Source organism: Colossoma macropomum, unplaced genomic scaffold, assembly GCF_904425465.1.
Source record: "Colossoma macropomum unplaced genomic scaffold, Colossoma_macropomum, whole genome shotgun sequence".
In the NCBI taxonomy this organism is placed as follows: domain Eukaryota; kingdom Metazoa; phylum Chordata; class Actinopteri; order Characiformes; family Serrasalmidae; genus Colossoma; species Colossoma macropomum.
The window spans coordinates 37765110-37784550 of NW_023494800.1; the positions used below are offsets into that span (position 1 = coordinate 37765110).

General features: G+C 39.8%; 1 protein-coding gene across 1 annotated transcript; it reads left to right on the forward strand.

The window, feature by feature from the left end:
- Positions 1–7274: 7274 nt before the first annotated feature.
- LOC118820393 (galactose-specific lectin nattectin-like) lies at positions 7275–16376 on the forward strand. The gene is made up of 7 exons (XM_036588710.1): positions 7275–7390; positions 7584–7655; positions 10614–10720; positions 11055–11189; positions 11268–11373; positions 11611–11676; positions 16122–16376. Exons 2-7 carry the CDS (start codon positions 7595–7597, stop codon positions 16136–16138), a joined length of 492 nt encoding a protein of 163 aa, XP_036444603.1. The 5' UTR covers positions 7275–7390; positions 7584–7594; the 3' UTR covers positions 16139–16376.
- Positions 16377–19441: the final 3065 nt, after the last annotated feature.

A 19441-nucleotide genomic window follows, 5' to 3' on the forward strand; every position in this document is an offset into this window, starting at 1 on the left:
TTCTCAAAAATATTATGACTATATCCTCCAAATATTATGACTTTATCCTCCAAATATTATGACTTTATTCTCGAAATATTATGACTTTATTCTCAAAATATTACGAATATATTCTTGAAATAGTATGACTTTTTCTCTAATTTTATTTCTATGAACAGTGGCCCTAAAATGCTGTCGTAGAACCCTGTGCTTGTGGGTCGGTATGTCCAACAGGTCAAAACCAGCTCAAAACGAAGTGCGCGCTGTGCCCTGATTGGTTTTCTTGCTTCGCGCTGCTTTTGTTTTGACTTTGAAACATGTTACATTTTTATACACACATAAACCCAAAGGAACGACAGATTTCTCATAATGTAGTGGAGTAAAAAGTGAGATATATGACTTTGAAATGTAGTGGAGTGAAAGTAAAAAGTCACCCAAAATGGAAAAAGTACAGATAGATGAAAAAACTACTTAAGTACAGTAACGAATTACATTTACTTTGTTACTGTCGACCACGGTTAGGTGCATCCCTAAAGACATTCCCATTTGTTGTCCTTAAATAGTCACTGAGCATTTCTGCTGCTTGTGGTGTCCACTGATTCACTCGCCTGGTGACCTTTCTGATGATCTTCAGTCTCTGGTGGTATCGTGGGATGAGAAAGATCATATAATAATCAGACTGTCCTAAAGGAGATGCTCTAGAGACAGCGCTGTAGCACTGGTTTGAAATTTTGTCTCCTCTGGTAGAAATACAGCAGGTGAAATAAGTATTGAACAAGTAAATATAGAAATATATTGAATAAGTAAATATATTTCTAAAGGTGCTATTGACATGAAATTTTCACCAGATGTCGGTAACAACCCATCCAATCCACACATGCAAAGAAATCAAACCATAGATGTCCATAAATTATGCGTAATAATGAGAAATGACACAGGGAAAAAGTATTGAACACGCTTACTGAAAATGTTTTAATACTTCTTACAAAAGCCTTTGTTGGTGATGAAGCTTCAAGACGCCTCCTGTATGGAGAAACTAGTCGCATGCATTGCTCAGGTGTGATTTTGGCCCATTCTTCCACACAAACACTCTTCAAATCCTCAAGGTTCTGTGGGCTCCTTCTATGAACTCTGAGCTTCAGTTCCTTCACGTAGATTTTCAATTGGATTTAGGTCAGGTGATTGGCTGGGCCATTCTAGCAGCTTTATCTTCTTTCTCTGAAACCAATTGAGAGTTTCCTTGGCTGTGTGTTTGGGATCATTGTCTTGCTGAAATTACCACCCTCGTTTCATCTTCATCATCCTGGTAGACGGCAGCAGATTTTTATCAAGAATGTCTCGGTTCATTTGTCCATTCATCCTTCCTTCAATTATATGAAGCGTGCCAGTGCCATATGCTGAAAAACAGCCCACACCATGACGTTCCCACCTCCAAACTTCACTGTTGGGATGGTGTTTTTGGGGTGATATGCAGTGCCTTTTGACCTCCAAACATGGTGTGTATTATGGCATCCAAAGAGTTAAATTTTGGTCTCATCTGCCCAGACTATATTCTCCCAGGATTTCACAGGCTTGTCTAAATGTTGTTGAGCAAACTTTAAACACGCTTCAACATGCTTTTTCTTCAGCAATGGAGTCATGCGTGGTGAGCGTGCATACAGGCCATGGTGGTTAAGTGCATTACTTATTGTTTTCTTTGAAACAATTGTACCTGCTGATTCCAGGTCTTTCTGTAGCTCTCCACAAGTGGTCCTTGGCTCTTGGACAACTCTTCTGATAATTTTTTTCACTCTTCTGTCTGAAATCTTGCAGGGAGCACCTGGTCGTGGCCAGTTTATGGTGAAATGATGTTCTTTCCACTTCTAGATTATGGCCCTAACAGTGCTCACTGGAACCTTCAATAGTGTAGAAATTCTTCTGTAACCAATGCCATCAGTATGTTTCGCAACAATAAGATTGCGAAGGTCTTGAGAGAGCTCACTGGTTCTACCCATCATGAGATGTTTCTTGTGTGGCACCTTTTTATAGGCCGTCAGTTGAACCAGCTGATATTAATTTGCACTAAGTGGCAGGATTGCTTTCTAATTACATATAGATTTCAGCTGGTGTCATGACTTTCCATGTCTTTTTGCACCTCTCTTTCTTCATGTGTTCAATACTTTTTCCCTGTGTCATTTTTCATTATTACATATAATTTATGGACATCTGTGGTTTGATTTCTTTGCATGTGTGGATTGGATGGGTTGTTACCGACATCCGGTGAGAATTTCATGTCAATAGCACCTTTAGAAATATATTTACTTAGAAAATTGGCGACGTGTTCAATACTTATTTCACCCACTGTATGAATCTGCTTCTTATATCTTGGTGGTGATTCAATTGAGACTAATATGATTAAATTCTCCAAAAATAAAAACAGATGTGTAAAAGGATTAGAATTCTCCATTTGCATTATGTGTGTGGCCAGATGCTGGGTTGCAAGGAGGGCACTGGCTTGTGATGAAATACAGGCAAAATGACTAACGAAAAATCTCTCGGTAAATAAAGAGACCTACACTTTATGGTATGGGCTTCTAATTCAGCAGAACATATACATGAAAGCTCTTTTGTGTCGGTGCACCACCCATTAAAATAAAAACACAATTCACCACCTGTCTGTGTAAGGGAAGCGAACCGGTGTTTGGGCAGCCTCAGGGGAACCAAAACCCCAGCTCTCTTTCTGTGTTTCCTTGTCCTAATCTGCTGCTCATTATGGCTGTTTGGTCATTCTTGGTTACATTTACATTTACAGCATTTAGCAGACCTTCTTATCCAGAGCGACTTACAAAAATTGCCTTGTCTATCCAGAGAAAGTATCTTTGCTAGTCACAAATAGGTTAGAGAGAAAGACAGTCCTGAGCTCAGATACTGCTAAAAACAAAAGCCCATGTTGATACCCAGAGAAAAGAGACAGAGTTAAACACAGAGCAATACAATACATTTCAATAAGTGCAGTACAGTACATTTCAATCAGTTACATAACTCAGTGCTCACTTAAGTGCTATACAAAGAGACGGTCTTCAGTCTGTGTTTGAAGACCACGAGAGACTCTGCTGTTCGGTCAGCCAGTGGGAGTTTGTTCCATCACCTGGACTCCAGGACAGAGAAAAGTCTTGATGGTTGTCTTCCATGTGTCTTGAAGGATGGCGGGTCAAGCCGAGCTGTATTCGAAGCTTGAAGAGCTCGAGGTACAGTTGGAGTTTTTACCTTTGCCATCAGTGTGGGAGGGGCTGGTCCATTTTTGGCTATGTAGGCATCAGGGCTTTAAATCTGATGCAGCTATAGGAAGCCAGTGAACGGAGCGCAGCAGTGGAGTGACATGGCTGAACTTAGGGAGACTGAAGACGAGCCGAGCTGCTGCATTCTGGATGAGTTGCAGGGGCTTGATGGCCACATAGGAAGATCAGCCAAGAGCGAGTTGCAGGAGTCAAGCCTTGAGGTGACAAGAGACTGCATTAGCACCTGGGTGGCCTCTCGAGTGAGGAAGGGTGGGATCCTCCGGATGTTGTACATGACCGAGTCAGGTTCATGATATGAGCTGAGAACGATAACTGACCATCCAGAATCTCACCAAGACTTCTTGCCTCTAATGATGAAACAATCAGAGAGTTCTCAAATGAGATGGCAAGATCGTGATGAGGACCTGCAGTTGCAGGGATGAATAGCAGCTCAGTCTTGCTAGGATTGAGCTTTGTGAGCTGCCATCAATGAAGAGACATCAGTCAGACATACTGAGATACGACTGGAATCCTGGGTATCAGAAGGTGAGAAAGAAAGCATTAGTTGAGTGTCATCAGCATAGCAGTGATAAGAGAAGCCATGAGAGAATATTACATCACCAAGAGAACGAGTGTAAAGAGAAAAGAGAAGAGGACCCAGCACCGAGCCTTGTGGGACACCAGTGGAGAGCCTGCATGGAGAGGATGTGGACCCTCTCCATGTTACCTGATAAGAGCGACCATCCAGATAGGACTTTGATGCAGAGCCAGTGATTCCAAGGTTGGTGAGGACGTCCAGAAGGACTGTATGGTTGACCATGTCAAAAACTGCTGAGAGGTCAAGAAGAATCAGGACAGATGACAGTTTGGCTGATCTGGCTGACTGGAGCTTCTCAGTCACTGCTATAAGGGCAGTTTCTGTTGAGTGCGCTGGTTTGAAGCCAGACTGGTTGGGATCCTGGAGCTGGTTCTGTGTGAGAAAGAGAGACAGCTGATTACAGACTGCAGGGTCAAGAATTTTTGAAAGTAAAGAAAGGAGTGATACCGGTCTGTAGTTGTTGACATCAGAGCTGTCAAGCATGGGCTTCTTCAGGATGGGAACCACTCTTGCAGTCTTGAAAGTTAATGGAGCTTCACCTGATGACAAGGAGTTGTTTATGAGAAAAGTGATGAAGGGCAGTAGATCCATGGAGATTAGAGGTTCCATGGAGATTAGAGGCTATATGGAGATTGAGGATCCACGGAGATTGGAGGTTAGTCCTCATAACAAAGTCCTCTGATGAAACAAACATGGTAGGTGTCATGACTCCCTCCAGCCCTGACACCTCAATGGACTCCATCTCCCAGAATCCTCTGGGAGATCATGTGACTCATGACCTTCCATCCTGCACCAATCACCGTTCAGCTTCCCCTGAATACTAATCTGTTGCACCTGTTCTTGTCTTTGTTTGCCTAGTTAGAGTAGTATATAGCCTGGGCTTTTAGTTTAAATCATTGTGAGGTATTGCATCTTTTGAGAGCTACTGAGTGTTCACTTTGGTTATTGTTTTTCTGGATGCTGACTACCTTTCTGTGTTTTGGACTTTGCCCTTTGGACTCTGTTTGCCTGGTAATGTTTGTTTGCTTGTATTTTCTGTCTTTTTTGGATTTGACCTATGCCTGTTTTTCGACTATGATTTTGGATCACGATTTTACTAGTAAAGCCTTTTTCTCTTTTTTCATCCGTGAGCGTCTGAATCATTCTGGCACATTACAGAATACCTCACCTATAATGCAGACAGCGGATCTGGAGGCTTTTCAGAAAGCGTTTGCTGAACAGGGTCACCTACTTTGTCGTCATCAGCAGGTTCTGGCAGGTGTGACTCATTCACTTGAGTCTCTGGCTCAACAACAGTCAGAACAACAGGCTCAACTGGTTCAGCTCGTGTAAAGGAATTGACCAGCCAACTCCAGACTCGTAGCACCACTGAAGTAAGTTCCGCTGCTTCATCTCCTCCCCTGCAAGCTACTGGTTCCCTGTTTCCTGTAAGCAAGCCAGACAAGTTTGATGGCAATCCAGATAAGTGTCGTGGCTTTCTATTACAATGCGACATTTTCTTTGCTAATTCCCCTGCTTGTTCCGATCAAGCCAAAATCTCGTTTCTGGTTTCCCGTTTATCGGAGAGGGCTTTAGAATGGACCACTGCCAGCTGGCATCAGATCCACGCTCTTTCATATGACCAGTTTTTAAAGAAATTTCGTACAGTTTTTGATCACCCGTATGAAGGTAAAATCAGTGGTGAACTTTTAATCAAGTTACGTCAAGGCAATCGGTCTGTATCGGACTATGCTCTCGAATTCCGCACATTGGCAGCCAGCAGTGGTTGGAATGAGGCAGCGCTACTGGTGACGTACCGCCAAGGGCTTAATCCTGAAATTGTCACTGAACTGGCTTGTCGAGACAATAACCTGACCCTAGACCAACTAGTAACTCTGTCTATCCGTCTCGATCATCTTATTAATAAACAAGGAAAACCTAAAACTGACCATTTGAAGAAAACTACTTCTCGTAGTCATTCACCACTGGTTCCTGCTGTACACCAAGGAGTAGAGGAACCCACGCAGTGTGATTCATCACGTCTGTCTCTGGACGAAAGACTCCGATGATTAAGAGAGGGCCTATGTTTGTACTGCGGTTGTGCCGGTCATCTCATTCAGAACCGTAGGACCAGACCACCCAAAAAATCAGCGCCGACCCCTGGACAAAACTCCACGTTAACGTGGTGAGTGTTCCCACAAAAGGGTTGGTTTCAAAATCATTCTTATTACCAGTGGTTATTTGCTGTCATTGGGTCTCTCTTGTTGTCTCAGCCCTTATAGATTCCGGTGCAGAGCGGAGTTTCATCCATGCTCACCTGATGGACCAACTACAGATTCCGGTGGAGACCCTGAGAGTTCCATTATGTGTGGCAGCTTTGGATGAAGCCCCGGTTGGAATCGGAACCATTTCATCCATGACCGAACCAGTACAACTAGAAACTAGCGCCATACACAAGGAACTTCTTTCCTTTCCTTTCCTTTTCTTTCTGGTTTTGGAATCCTCTGAATTTGAACTCATATTGGGTCTACCCTGGCTAGAAAAACACAACCCCAATATCTCTTGATCAGAACATGAAATACTAAAATGGTCCGAATACTGTCACCAAACCTGTATTAGCACCCCTATAGTAACTGTTAGATCTACTTCCTTTGAAAGCCCTGATGCCGAAACTTTCACTGACATTCCTCCCGAATATGCAGACCTCAAGGATGTGTTCAGTAAAAATAATGCCACTCAATTGCCACCTCATCGCCCCTATGATTGTGCCATAGACTTGATAGATAATCCTGTCCTTCCCAAATTTAGAATCTACCCCCTAAACTTTATCCTGTAGCATTCTATTCTCACAAAAGAATGGAGACACTGGTTAGAGGGAGTTAATCATCCTTTTGTCATACTAACCGATCATAGAAACCTAGAGTATCTTCGTAACGCTAAAAGGCTGAATGCTCGACAAGCTCGCTGGTCTCTTCTTTTCCAGGTTCCAATTTAACATCAACTGGAAGGTTGTGAGTTCAAATCCCACAACTGACTCTGTAAACCTGGTTGTGCCCTTAGGTGAGGCACTTGACCCTCCACTGCCCCAGCTGGTGCTGTTCTGCTGTTGATGCTGTGCTGCTCCCAGATTGGTTAGGCAGTAAAATGACAAATTTCCCTAGTAGGACCAATAAAGTAAATAACAAGTGTACATCTGTATTTTAGTCTCATTAAAAGCTTCTGTGTAACAGCAAACAGCATATCAGATTGTTTACTGTCTAGATATGTTCAATACTGTGCCTCCATTTCCATAACAACACAGTAGTGCCCACCAGTGGCGCGCAGAGAGAGCTGGTGCTGTGGAATGTGGTGAGAAAAAGTGCAATTCGACACGCGTTATTACACAATGATATCCATCATCCTCGTCTGCCCAATTATCTAGAACACCTTGTGACTTTTGGTTACACAACACCTCCGACAAACTATAAAAGTAACGAACCGGCACAATTTCCATCAATTTCTTCACTCAGAAGCTTTCGTTTTGAAAGAGTGCTGGGCTTGATTGAAATTTCGCAGAAGATTGGCTCGAGATTCAAAGGTAGTGTTTCAAACCTTCCTTCTAATCTCTACTGTATTTTTGAAATGATCTGATATCAACATCAAACAGCGACATTTACTCTGGCAAAAGACTCAAAGGGTTAAACTGTTCTGTATGTTTACACTGTGCATGTAGAATCTCTGATATGTTAAAAATCTATCACTGATCTATTTTGACTGAAATTTCTATGCAGTCTCTGTCGGCATGGCGATCCGGTACTCCTTGCTCCTTTGGGTCATGTGTCTCCTCGCTGTTCACCAAGCAGGTGAGAAAACGTAACCATTTAACTCATATTACAATCACATATTTACTAATGAAAAACAGTGTGTAAAATAGTTTGTGATTCTGAAAGCTCATAGGAATGAGAAACTGTCAACTCCAGCACTCAGATTAGGAGACTGATCTGCGTTGAAAATTATATTTTAGATCAAAAGATGATTGTGAGGATAAAGTGGTAATTCAGCTTTTTTTTATCATGAAATAATGCTGGAACAGTGCGTTTTTGTATCTTAGTCCCCTTTTTAAACTGAGCACAAGTGGATGATTCTACTGAACTGGTTCAAAGTCAGAATTTAAAACACAAACTGATTTTGGACTTTAGACTGAAATCCTTTTGTCTGAGTGACTCTAAACCTTAATTGCGGTTATTATACGAAAACTACTGATTGATCATTTCATTTCATCTCTACCAAAACAATCATAACTCTACCAAACTGTAACAAATGTTTCAGTAGTGTCTGTTTCAGTAGTGACTGTTTCAGTGACAATTTTAGCTCATTTTGAGCTCAGAAACTCAGCAGTCCATGACCAGCAAACACAGCTTTGAACAGCTGTTCACACAGAAAATCCTCTTTTATCAAAACACTAAAAAATTGCAGAAAACGTGACAATTCTTAATGTTACACACTGATTTTATTATAACAGCATAGCAGTTATAATGATATCATAGGATCAGTAGATTATAATGTTACACTCTGCAAACTAAATGAACACACAAAGTCTCAGTCATGTATTTTGTATTCACTACATTTTCAGTACGGGGTTATAAGTATTTAAATAGTGAGTGGGTCCTCATGAGAAATTGCCCCATCAGTTGGTAAGTTGTCACACCATGTGGGGTAAGAAGTCACACCAGATTTTGCAACACATAAATACAATCAGTTGTTTTTTTGTTATTCTTGGATACTTTAAATTTAAAATTAATTGCCACTTCAGAAAAAAAGACGGATTAATTACTGAAATTTATTAATCGTTAATCACGGGTCAGACCTGGTAGACCTCATTAAAACAGTCCCAACCACAACAACTGGAAAATCATTTCAAAGAATCTTTCATTTAAAACATTTTAAGCATTTAAACAAAACTAGAATGCGACCTGTCTTTTATTCCAGTAGGTTCTAGGTTATCTGACCTCAGAGTCGTCATCATTCTGACAGTTCTGGCACATATAAATTTCCTAGCATCATATGTGATAACTTGCCCCAAAATTACTGGGACACCCAAACTGCCCGGTTGGCTTATATTTGCCATATTGTAAAGTTTAGTGCAGGGCATCAGCAAAAGTATTCTCTCCTTTGCTAAGTACAAGTGAGGAATGGTGAAGATTTTAATTAGATAAAAATGTACAGTTCCAATTTTTGAATTTAGGATATAAAAAACAGGAAATGTGCGCTCATGTCAGCATTTCTCAGACAGGATATAACATCAGACCAAGTAGATGCACAAAACTAGTACTGCACTTTAAAGCAGCAGCATCCTCTCGGAAATATTAAGTGTGACTCACCCATGTGACAAGGAGCCCAGTCTCCTGCTCACCATGTGGCCATGAAGGACCAAGAAGCAGTCTTTCCTCCTGCTCTAAAATGCAGGGTGTGGCTAAAATAGGGCTCCTCCCACAGGCTAAAACTTATCGGCTGTTTCAAATAATGTAACACACATTGCTTGCATACTGATTCTGCCCAAGAAGTACTATGCAGTGTGACCACAGGTTTGACCACACAACAAATCCAAAGCTTTATTTGTGGCTTTGGAGATGGATAGAAAACAAAACCCTCTACTGTTATTTTAAAACTCATCAACATGCCTTATATATCCGCATGTGTGGCTAAAGACCTGACCTGAAACAGCTGACAAGTGGCCAGCAACAGCTAATAAGCAATAATTTGAGGGCTAAAGAAAATATAGTGGGTTTTGAGATCAGTATAATTGGCTCCATGCCTGATGTTGGTCATCTATTCAGGCTCCTTTTCTGTAGTACGCAGATTGTGTTGTAAACTACTATGAAGAGCAGTATCAGTACATGGTGGTGCAATTTAGCAGTAGAACACAGAGGGAGTGTGTAATCGCGAAATAACATCACGGCTGTGATTTGGTCGCCGTAGATCATCACAGCCGTGATGTTATTGGCGATAACACACTCCTCGAGTGTTCTATTGCTTTTATACAACAGTTAAATAAATACAGTAATAAATTAATAAACTGGGCCGTGAACGCGGCGTTTAATATGTTTTAATGTTCGCAGTTCCTTCACCAAATTATAGTTCCTTAACGAGCAGCTTGTTGATACGTCAGAGTAACGAGCTCCGCCCACTCGCTGCACAGCCAGCAGTTCGTTCTCCAGCTCCACACAGACCAACTGACCGTTTGGGGAATTTAGTGTCGTCTCATCTTCAGAGTTGACCAAATCGGCTGTCGGTCAAATGTGATCTTAAAAGTGTCCATTTTCTGTTTGTAAGTAAGAAGTAAAAACATTCAAAATGGCTTGAGCGTCTCCTACAGCTGTCAAAGTCGTTGCTTAGCAACGGCGTCTCAGCGGAGTGATACAGTGTTTGTGAAAAAAAACGTGATGTTATGGTGAAATAACAGCACAGTTAGACCGCCTCTCAACCAATGAGCTTGCGTGGCCGGAACTACCTGTTGTATAATATGCAGCATTTAGTATGGTGGTATGCCATTTTGAATAGTGTTTTCGTTGTGACATGAAAACATGGGACAGCATTTTTGAATAAAGTTATTTAACCATTAAATGTGTGATGAATCTAAATTTTTCAACTTCACTTTAAAGGAAACTAAAAAGATCAAGTGCCAAACTGTAATATAGGCACAAGTGGCAATCATCACATCAGAGACTCAAAGATATTGTAAAATTGTACAGTTTGCTGTTTTTGGCCAAATTTGCCATCTTTTTAGATTTTCAAACTTACACAACCTGTTCTTGATGCAGTTGCTGAGGAAAAAAAACATGCTGTTCTCAGTGACACTGATTGGAAACCTTATGGATCTCGCGAGTTCAAATTCTTTGGCATTAAAACTACATGGGACGAGGCTGAGGTATGTTTATTCAATACCGTGTACAGGCTAGACCACCATGTTTTTGTGCAAAATATCCTTGATGTGGACCATTCCACATTACAAGTCTTGATCATTAAACCAGTTTGAGTTAATTTTATGTATTATTGTATGTTTTTAAATGTGTATAATGTTTTAGTTGTAAGAATATAAAGTTATAAAGTTGCTCATTCAGTTCATTGTCCAGTGTGAAATACTGAATAGCAAGTTTTGGAGTAGAAACTCCAACATTCTAAAGTAGACGTCCAAACAGGTTGGATTAAAGTAAATGTCCATCTTGGTTAAACGTGTGTCTCTCTATCAATTCTCCCTGTAGAAAACCTGCGTGCGGAACAACGCACATCTGGCTTCGGTGCATGATGAGAGCGAAGACGATTTCATTAAGCGTCTGATTCACGCTCACGCTAGTCAGGATGTTCCTACGTGGCTCGGAGGCTACAATAGTAAGACTGTAAGTTAGTCAGTGTTCTTCACGTTCACGCTCCTTTCTCGGGGACATGGATCCTCATTTCAGATTGTTGTTCTTCAGGCTCGTGATCGCTGGTACTGGACTGATGGCTCTCATTTTGACTACGCTGACTGGGCCCCAGGTGAGCCGAATGGCTCCGGACGCTGTCTGCAGACCAACTTCCAGGGTAATGAGAAGAGTTCTTCTCTAAATTTTCTCAAAGGTTTCCACATGCTCTGCTGGCAGCTACAAGCTCATTTCACTATGAAATCTTTCTGGCACAGTCGTCTTATTATATTTATGATTTACATTTGTATTTATTATAGCATTATGTTTAAATTGCCACATTTTCAGCACTATGCTGTTATAATCATTGGAATATTGTGTTTTGTCATTATGAGTTTATATTTCACTATTCTTACAGGAGCCTGGGATGATCTGGTTTGCTCTTATAACCGTCATTTTGTCTGTGCTCGAAAGGCCAAAACCGGTGAGTTTTGTTTTTTCTGCGTTGTGTAGCTGGTCATAGAAAGCTGTTGATGTTGTTTTATTATAAAAGAGTACCTGACAGTCTGGTTTTTGTCAGCCACTGTGCATTTTGTAATCTATAAATATTGATCCCGACCTTTGCGTATGGTGTTTGTGTAGTGAAGTGACACAAGCTTGTATGAAATGACTCAAATGAATTAAAGTGATAGTTAATGTCCTCAGCTCTTCATACATTCCACTGAAACAGTTTTAGTTCAGAAGATTTTCTACAGATTTTTCTTCAGATTAGTCAGATAGTAAGAAGTATATCAAATGTACTGTGTTGTACTTGTTCAATATATGATTTGTGTTGAGACAGAGTGTAAGTTTTGTTTATGGTGTACAGATTAGATTTATCTTTCTGACCCCACCCCACCGGGAGGACCATAGAGACTTTATTGGTGGTGATCCATAATAAGATCAATCCCTATAAAGAGAAACACATACTGATTAACACAAAACAACAAATATATCAGAGAGGAAAAAGGACGAAACCAGAAGAAAGAAACAAAGAAAGGATGAAAGAAAGAAAAAAGGCAATAAAGGATGATAATATTGTGGAAGGTGTGTGAGAGGAAATTAATGGGAAAGACAGATAAACGTTATTTATAATGGCAGCTGGTGGAGGAGGTGCTGATGTAAGAGGCTAGTGAGAGTCCAGAGTTCAGCTCTGTAGTCATGTTTTGATAAAGGTAGAGAGATTTTCTACATTTGACTAGTCGGTTCGTGAGTTTTTCCAGTAATGTTTTACCTTAATTTCCATTTCGTAAGAATCTTCTTGGCAGTGGTGAGCTCTATGAAAAGTGTAAAAATTGGGTTTTCTTATTTGTGGATTTGTTTTGTGAATTGTATTTATGTAATTAGTTACTGGTTTGCTCAGTGAGGTTATGAACCATCTTATCCTTTATTTCCTTACTTTTCATTTCTGTATCTTTACTGTGTCTTTTAGTGTAGGGTATCATTTTGCCTCTCTGTTTTCTACTGTTGGTGAAGATTTAAGAGAATCATTCATGTCCAGCAAGAGCCCTTACAATGTATCTGTTAAATTCCGTATCTCTTAATAGGAACACTTTAAAGTGTCACCTGCTGGCTGATTAATGTGGATGATTTACAACCCTATTTCCCAAAAGGTTGGGACACTGTGCAAAATGTAAATAAAAAAAGAATCTTTGTGTCAAACATTTAAACCCTATATTTAAATAAAACGTGTATAAAAACAAACATATCAAATGTTAAAAATTAGAAATTTTATTGTTTTTGAAAAATATATGCCTATTTTCAATTTGATGGCAACAACATGTTTCAAAAAAGATGGAAGAGGGTCAACAAAAGACCTCAAAGTTGTGTAATGTTTTTAAAACCACCTGGTGGAATCCAGAGAAATCTCTGTATGCAAGGGACACGGCTGAAAACCAGTATTGGCTGGCTGTGACCTTGGGGCCCTCAGGCTCAGGCAGCACTTAATTAGAAACACACATGATTCTGTAGTGTCCCAAGTTTTTTGAAACATGATGCTTGGAATCAAATTCAAAATAGGCATATATTTTTCAAAAAATATATGCCCATTTTGAAAAAACAATACGGGTTCTCAGTGACAATATTTGACATGTTGTCTTTGTACTATTTCCTATCAAACATAGGGTTTACATGATTTGCACATCATTGCATTCTGTTTTTGTTTACATTTTGCGCAGTGTCCCAACATTTTCGGAAACGGGAAGTGTGGTCAGTGATAGATAGGGTAATGCTATATATTTAAGATGTTTGCTAAAACTGAATTCCTTATTAAGAGGAAGTCTGTGTGTGAATATGAGCAGTGAACTGCTGAGTAAACAGAATTCTTTGGAAGTTGGGCGTTTAAGACATCAACCACCGCCTGCCCAACATCGGACATGACTAGGAGGTGTAAGGAGGTGTAAAAAGGGACAGGTCATCAGTGTTTGGGTCATAGATGTTGGCATAGATGCAGATGTAAAGATTTATTATAATAAACTGTCCCTCAGGGTGTCATTTGGTGGCATTAAGTGTGAAGGAAATGTTTTTGTTTATTAGGACAGATATTCCTCTTTATTTGGGCAATTCTTAATGTTCCACACTGATTTTCTGACTTTGGGACACATTTACTTCAAAACAATGGGATCTAACTGCTCACCATGTGGCCATGAGGGACAGGGATGTAGCCTCACTTCCTGCTCTAACATGCAAGAGAGTGGCTAAAATAATGCTTTACATTTTTATTTAAAAAATAAATTCATGAGAACTTCACTTTAAATGAAATAAAAACAACAACAACAAAAAAAAATAAAAATACAAAAATAAAAATGTAAGTATTATTTGCAGAAGTGTAAATTTAAGGGTTTGGGACAGACTCCTCCCAAAATAAAGTATCCTATAAATGATGGTTTAGTATATATTTAGCTGTAACTGTGGCAGACGGAACCAGATGCTCACAGCAGAGGCTTGAGTTCAAAACGTTAATATCAAAGGGGCAAAACAAACTCAGTCGGTAAACACAAGCAGAAGGTCAAAAACCAGAGAATCAGAACAGCACAAAAGGGCAACACTAGAATCATAAACAGGAAACAGGTCACACACAGAGCAGAAAACAAGACAGCGGAAGCGCTCAGTATGCGCATGAGTGACGATACTTCACGAAGAAACTAGACTAAAGCCCAGACTTATACACTAAACTAACAAACATATGAAATGAGGAAAAGGTGAGCATAATTAGAAGTCTGGCGAATTGGACCAGGGTTAAGTGGATTTCTGAGAGTCCTGTGTCATGTGCTGCAGCGAGGGGTTCTGGGAAACATAGTCCTGTGCAGCAGGGTTGGCTGTAGGCTCAGCTAGTGCAGAGGAAGGTACAAAGATCAAAGGTTTCACACCTTATACTGTGTAATCAGATCCTAAAGCATAAGACAGAATAACCCAGTGGTGGAATAATGTTGATCAGTCAACAGTCCAGCAGCAAGTTTCTGACCACCTCTGTGACCACAGCTTGGAAAATCCTTTAAAGCACTAGACAGAGCTTCTTTAGGAATAAAACCTGTCAATATGTTGGCCTGGTGTGTAATAGAAGGACCATTAAACAGAACAGTGGAAAGAATTTATAAGAAGTGTTTTAGAATCCAAAGGAAATTCCTCTGTAGTACCAAGTATACAGGCTTGTGGGATGCAAAGCTCAGTGAAATATTTTCTTACGTTCTCTTAGAAACCTTGATCAGAAGTGTTTAATCTCTTTACAGCTCCAACAACAGTGTATATGAGGGTTTCTTTACATTTCGTAACATTACAGTTCATCCTGTGTTTAACAATGGCTGTAATATTAATCAATGCAGAATCTTATTACAGGCTATTATATACACAGCATGCAGGTTCAAGTGCCCGTGGTCTAATCACACGGTTAGTTGATTCACACTTAATTGCTCTGATTTCCTCTGCCTGGAGTGCAGGAAGGCTCTTGGTTCAGAACTACGTTCAGTTTTGCATATCCTCCATCTTTTGTTTTGTATAGAAAATTAAACTACAAATTAATTTAAAAATATATAAAAAAGTAAAATAAGTAAAATAAAAAGGGTGGATATAAATGGTAAAAAAATGGCAGTGTTTATATTTACAGATGCAGTTTAATAATAAATAAACTGCAAATGAATGTAAATGTCTTTAATATCCCTTGAGTATGTTTTGGAAAGGTGCAGGTAGACACTCTATTCCTGTGTTGTTGGTGCCTGGATGGCAGTGTGCAGTGTTCAGTTCTCTGGGGCAGAAGCTGTTCTTAAGTCTGTTTGTCCGTGATGTGATGGACCTGCAGCGTCTGCCTGAGGCTAACATGTCAAACAGATGATGACCAAGATGAGATGGGTCTTTCGGGATGCTAGCTATCCTGCTGCGGCAGCGCGTCCTGAAGACCTCCTCCAAGGGGGGCAGCGAGCAGCTGGTGATTTTGTGGACTGTGCTGACGACTCTCTGAAGGGCTCTACTGTCTGCTGCTGAGCTGCTGGTGTAATATGAGGAGATGCCATATGTAAGCACACTTTCGAGGGAGCAGCTGTTCTAAGACACCAGAAGCTTCTCTTCTGAGGATTCTTAGAAAGGAGAGTCGCTGCTGTGCCTTTTTAACTGATGCCGTTGTGTTGGTGGTCCAGGAGAGGTCTTTAGCAATGTGTGCCCAGGAACCTGAATTCATGTACTCTTTCCACACAGTCCCCACTGATGTATATCAAAAAAATGTGTTGAGTAAAATGTAGTCAAGATCCGTCTCTGACCACCTCCGATTTTTTGAGTGACCTGATTGTAATGTGCTCACAACGCATGCTGGGGAAAGCTTTTGATTGCAATCCCAGTGAGGTGTAAACAGGTCAGTTTAACACTCAGATTTGATCTAATGGATTTTTTGTCTTGTTCTAGGTGATTCAAAGGCCTGATCTGAACTGAACTGCTCCTTCCCTTTTGCGTGTGCCAGAAAGCTCATAGAATGATCAACCCTTCAGCCTTGAGAGGCTCAGATATTAAAGATAGAAGAATGTTATTGTGATCATGTGTTTTCAGTTTCTATTTAATCTAAAAACCAAGATCCAATTACTTTACAGCATTGAAATATGTGTGTGTGTGTGTGCGCGCAAGGGGATGTGATTGATATCAAATAAATTCAGCACTGCATAATTCCTGCTTTTTGATTGACTCATCAACCTTCTGTATTATTAATCTTCTTACTTTTGATTTGGTCACTACATTTCAGGGTCCACACACTGTACAGTAGAATGTAGTCCTTTTTTTTTTTTTCTTGAACGCTCTGATACTCAATTTGATTTTTATTGCATGGCTAAATTATGAGCTTTTATCTAAAATACCCACAGCAGCCTGAAATATTTGAGGAATTTACAGTGACTAAATGTTTAGGCAATGTGTAATCATCTAGTATGCTCTCCTTCTGCTGCCTTACTTTATCATCATTATATATTTATTCATCAGATACAGAGTGATACACAGGTTCATTCATAAAAAAAATACATCAAACGCAATGTTCCTACAGCTCTATAAAGGCAACATGACATGACGTTGAGTGCAATTACACATTTGGGGAGACCAGACACTCTCCAAATCCCCAAATCTCATATACTGTATTTTTAGGAGTAACCAGAGTAATTCAGGGTGGTTTTGTGTGAAACGTTCTGTTCTAGATAAACTTCCAGAGTCAGAACTGTTCACAGTGGTGTTGATAGGAACCAGATATCTAGACAATGTAATGTCTCTAAAAGCTCTCACACAAAAAGCTATAATATGAAATGGTTACAAATACATTGCCTGTTGCCTGAGACACTGTTTTAAGAACTTTATTTTTGACTGAGGCAAAGTTTTGTCCTATAAGGTATTTGTAAAACATTCACACAGCGGGGCTGTAACAGGACAGAGCGGTTCAGACGTGTGTGAATTGTAAAAACAAAAGAGACTTTACTTGAATCAGGGATTTCCAAAGTCGTGGTCAAAAAACAGGCCAAGGTCAGTTCCAACACAGTCCAATACCAGAAGAACACAGTCATAACCAAACCAAGGGGAGAAAGCGAAAGGCAGAGTCGAATCAAATAGGCAAAAGATCAATACACGAGAAGAACAGACCAGAGTGCACAATGAAACACCCGGTAGCTCTGTAAACAGTGGCAATACCTCACGAAGCATACCCAGCTGTCACTGTGTCTCATGATGTCTTGACAGTATTAGACAAGATGGCTTGAGACATTTTCTTATGTCAAGACATCTCAAGAACGTCTTAAGACGCATGAGTGAAGACAATGTTTTGTCTTGAGACATGAAAGTTAAAGTCTTAAGACAAAGAGGTAATATTTTGTGTGTCTTGAAGATGGGGCATGACTTAAGACATCACTTTCTTTGTCTTAAGACACAGAGATGTTTAAGCAGTAGAACACAGAGGGAGTGTAATCGCGAAATAACATCACGGCTGTGATTTGGTCGCCGTAGATCATCACAGCCGTGATGTTATTGGCGATAACACACTCCTCGAGTGTTCTATTGCTTTAATACAACAGTTAAATAAATACAGTAATAAATTAATAAACTGGGCCGTGAACGCGGCGTTTAATATGTTTTAATGTTCGCAGTTCCTTCACCAAATTATAGTTCCTTAACGAGCAGCTTGTTGATACGTCAGAGTAACGAGCTCCGCCCACTCGCTGCACAGCCGGCAGTTCGTTCTCCAGCTCCTCACACTAAATTCCCAAACTGTCATCACCACTGAGCAGCTTTTTTGTTTTTTATCGTGGCAGTTTTATGGCTTTTCTTCTGTCACAGCTGCCGACTGAGAAGCTGCTCAGTGGTGACGACAGTTTGGGAATTTAGTGTCGTCTCATCTTCAGAGTCTGACCAAATCAGCTGTCGGTCAAATGTGATCTTAAAAGTGTCCATTTTCTGTTTGTGGCAAAGTAAGAAGTAAAAACGTTCAGATGGCTTGAGCGTCTCCTACAGCTGGCAAAGTTGTTGCTTAGCAGTGATACAGTGTTTGTGAAAAACCCGTGATGTTATGGTGAAATAACAATAATGTAGAATATAACAAGAATATAACAAACACGTCCTAAATAACCAGACTGCTGGAATATTGTGGTTTTTGTGTGATGTTACCAAAAAAGCATTCACTAAGGTTTTACCTGCTGTACTTTCGTAATCTTTTTTTTTTTGTATGTTTTGTTTTTTGATTATTGCAGAAATGTGTTTACAGTAGCAAAAGAAAAAAAATAAATTCTTAAACCATTTACCTTACCTTAAAATGTTTAAACTCGTTTCCTTATATCATTGAAGTTCACGGTAGAATAACTTTTCATTTATCTCCATTGGTAAATGTTACAATCACAGTCAGCCACAGCCTTTTGCTCATTTGCAGAAAACATGCCATGATTAACACGTTGATCTATTTTCAAATGTACAATTGTAACCAGAGACAACAAGCTAGGAACCAAGATAAAACAACTTTGAACTAATAGGAAGTAAATGTACTTAACAGCTAACCTGGGTACTTTAGAGATCTCATACCACCAAAACTTAATGCAGAAAAAGCCCTTGGTTCCCTCTCTTCAACATCTACACTTCTATTTATTTTCTTAAGTAGATCAGGGCTGCCCAAAGTTAGACAATTAGGACTTTTAATTTGGCCCAACAGAAAGAGAACAAACTTTTTTATATACTGTGTATAACTTTCAAAATTATTATCTCCAGGTATTTGGAAAACACAAACAAAAATAAACAAGTGTATCTGAGTAGTGATATATAGACCTACATTGTTTCACCATGTAAAATTACATAATAGATTTTTGTTTAAATGTCCAACTTTATACTTTGACTTTATTATATTAAGACAGACTCTTCAGTGATGCTTTGTAAAATAATCCTGTACAGCTGTCTCATGTATTTCAAGAGTTTGCACTTTTCTTCTCTGCCCTCATAGCAAGAAGATAGTGGACCTCTGTCGGCCTGCTGATGGCAGAGCGGGTGGTCCACTGGCATTTTGCTCTGCATTTTCTGGGCAGCCCACTGATGGTTAAGCAGAGTAATAGGCAAAACTACAAACAACATTTTCTATAAAATCATTTTATATCAGGCCTAGTCATTATTTTTCTCTCTCAGTTGTTTGTAATATTTGTCTATGATTTTATTTTCTAAAATAAAAGTCTCTGTGCATTGAAAATCTGTTTAAGGAGATTAAAATCTAGGTACAGCTT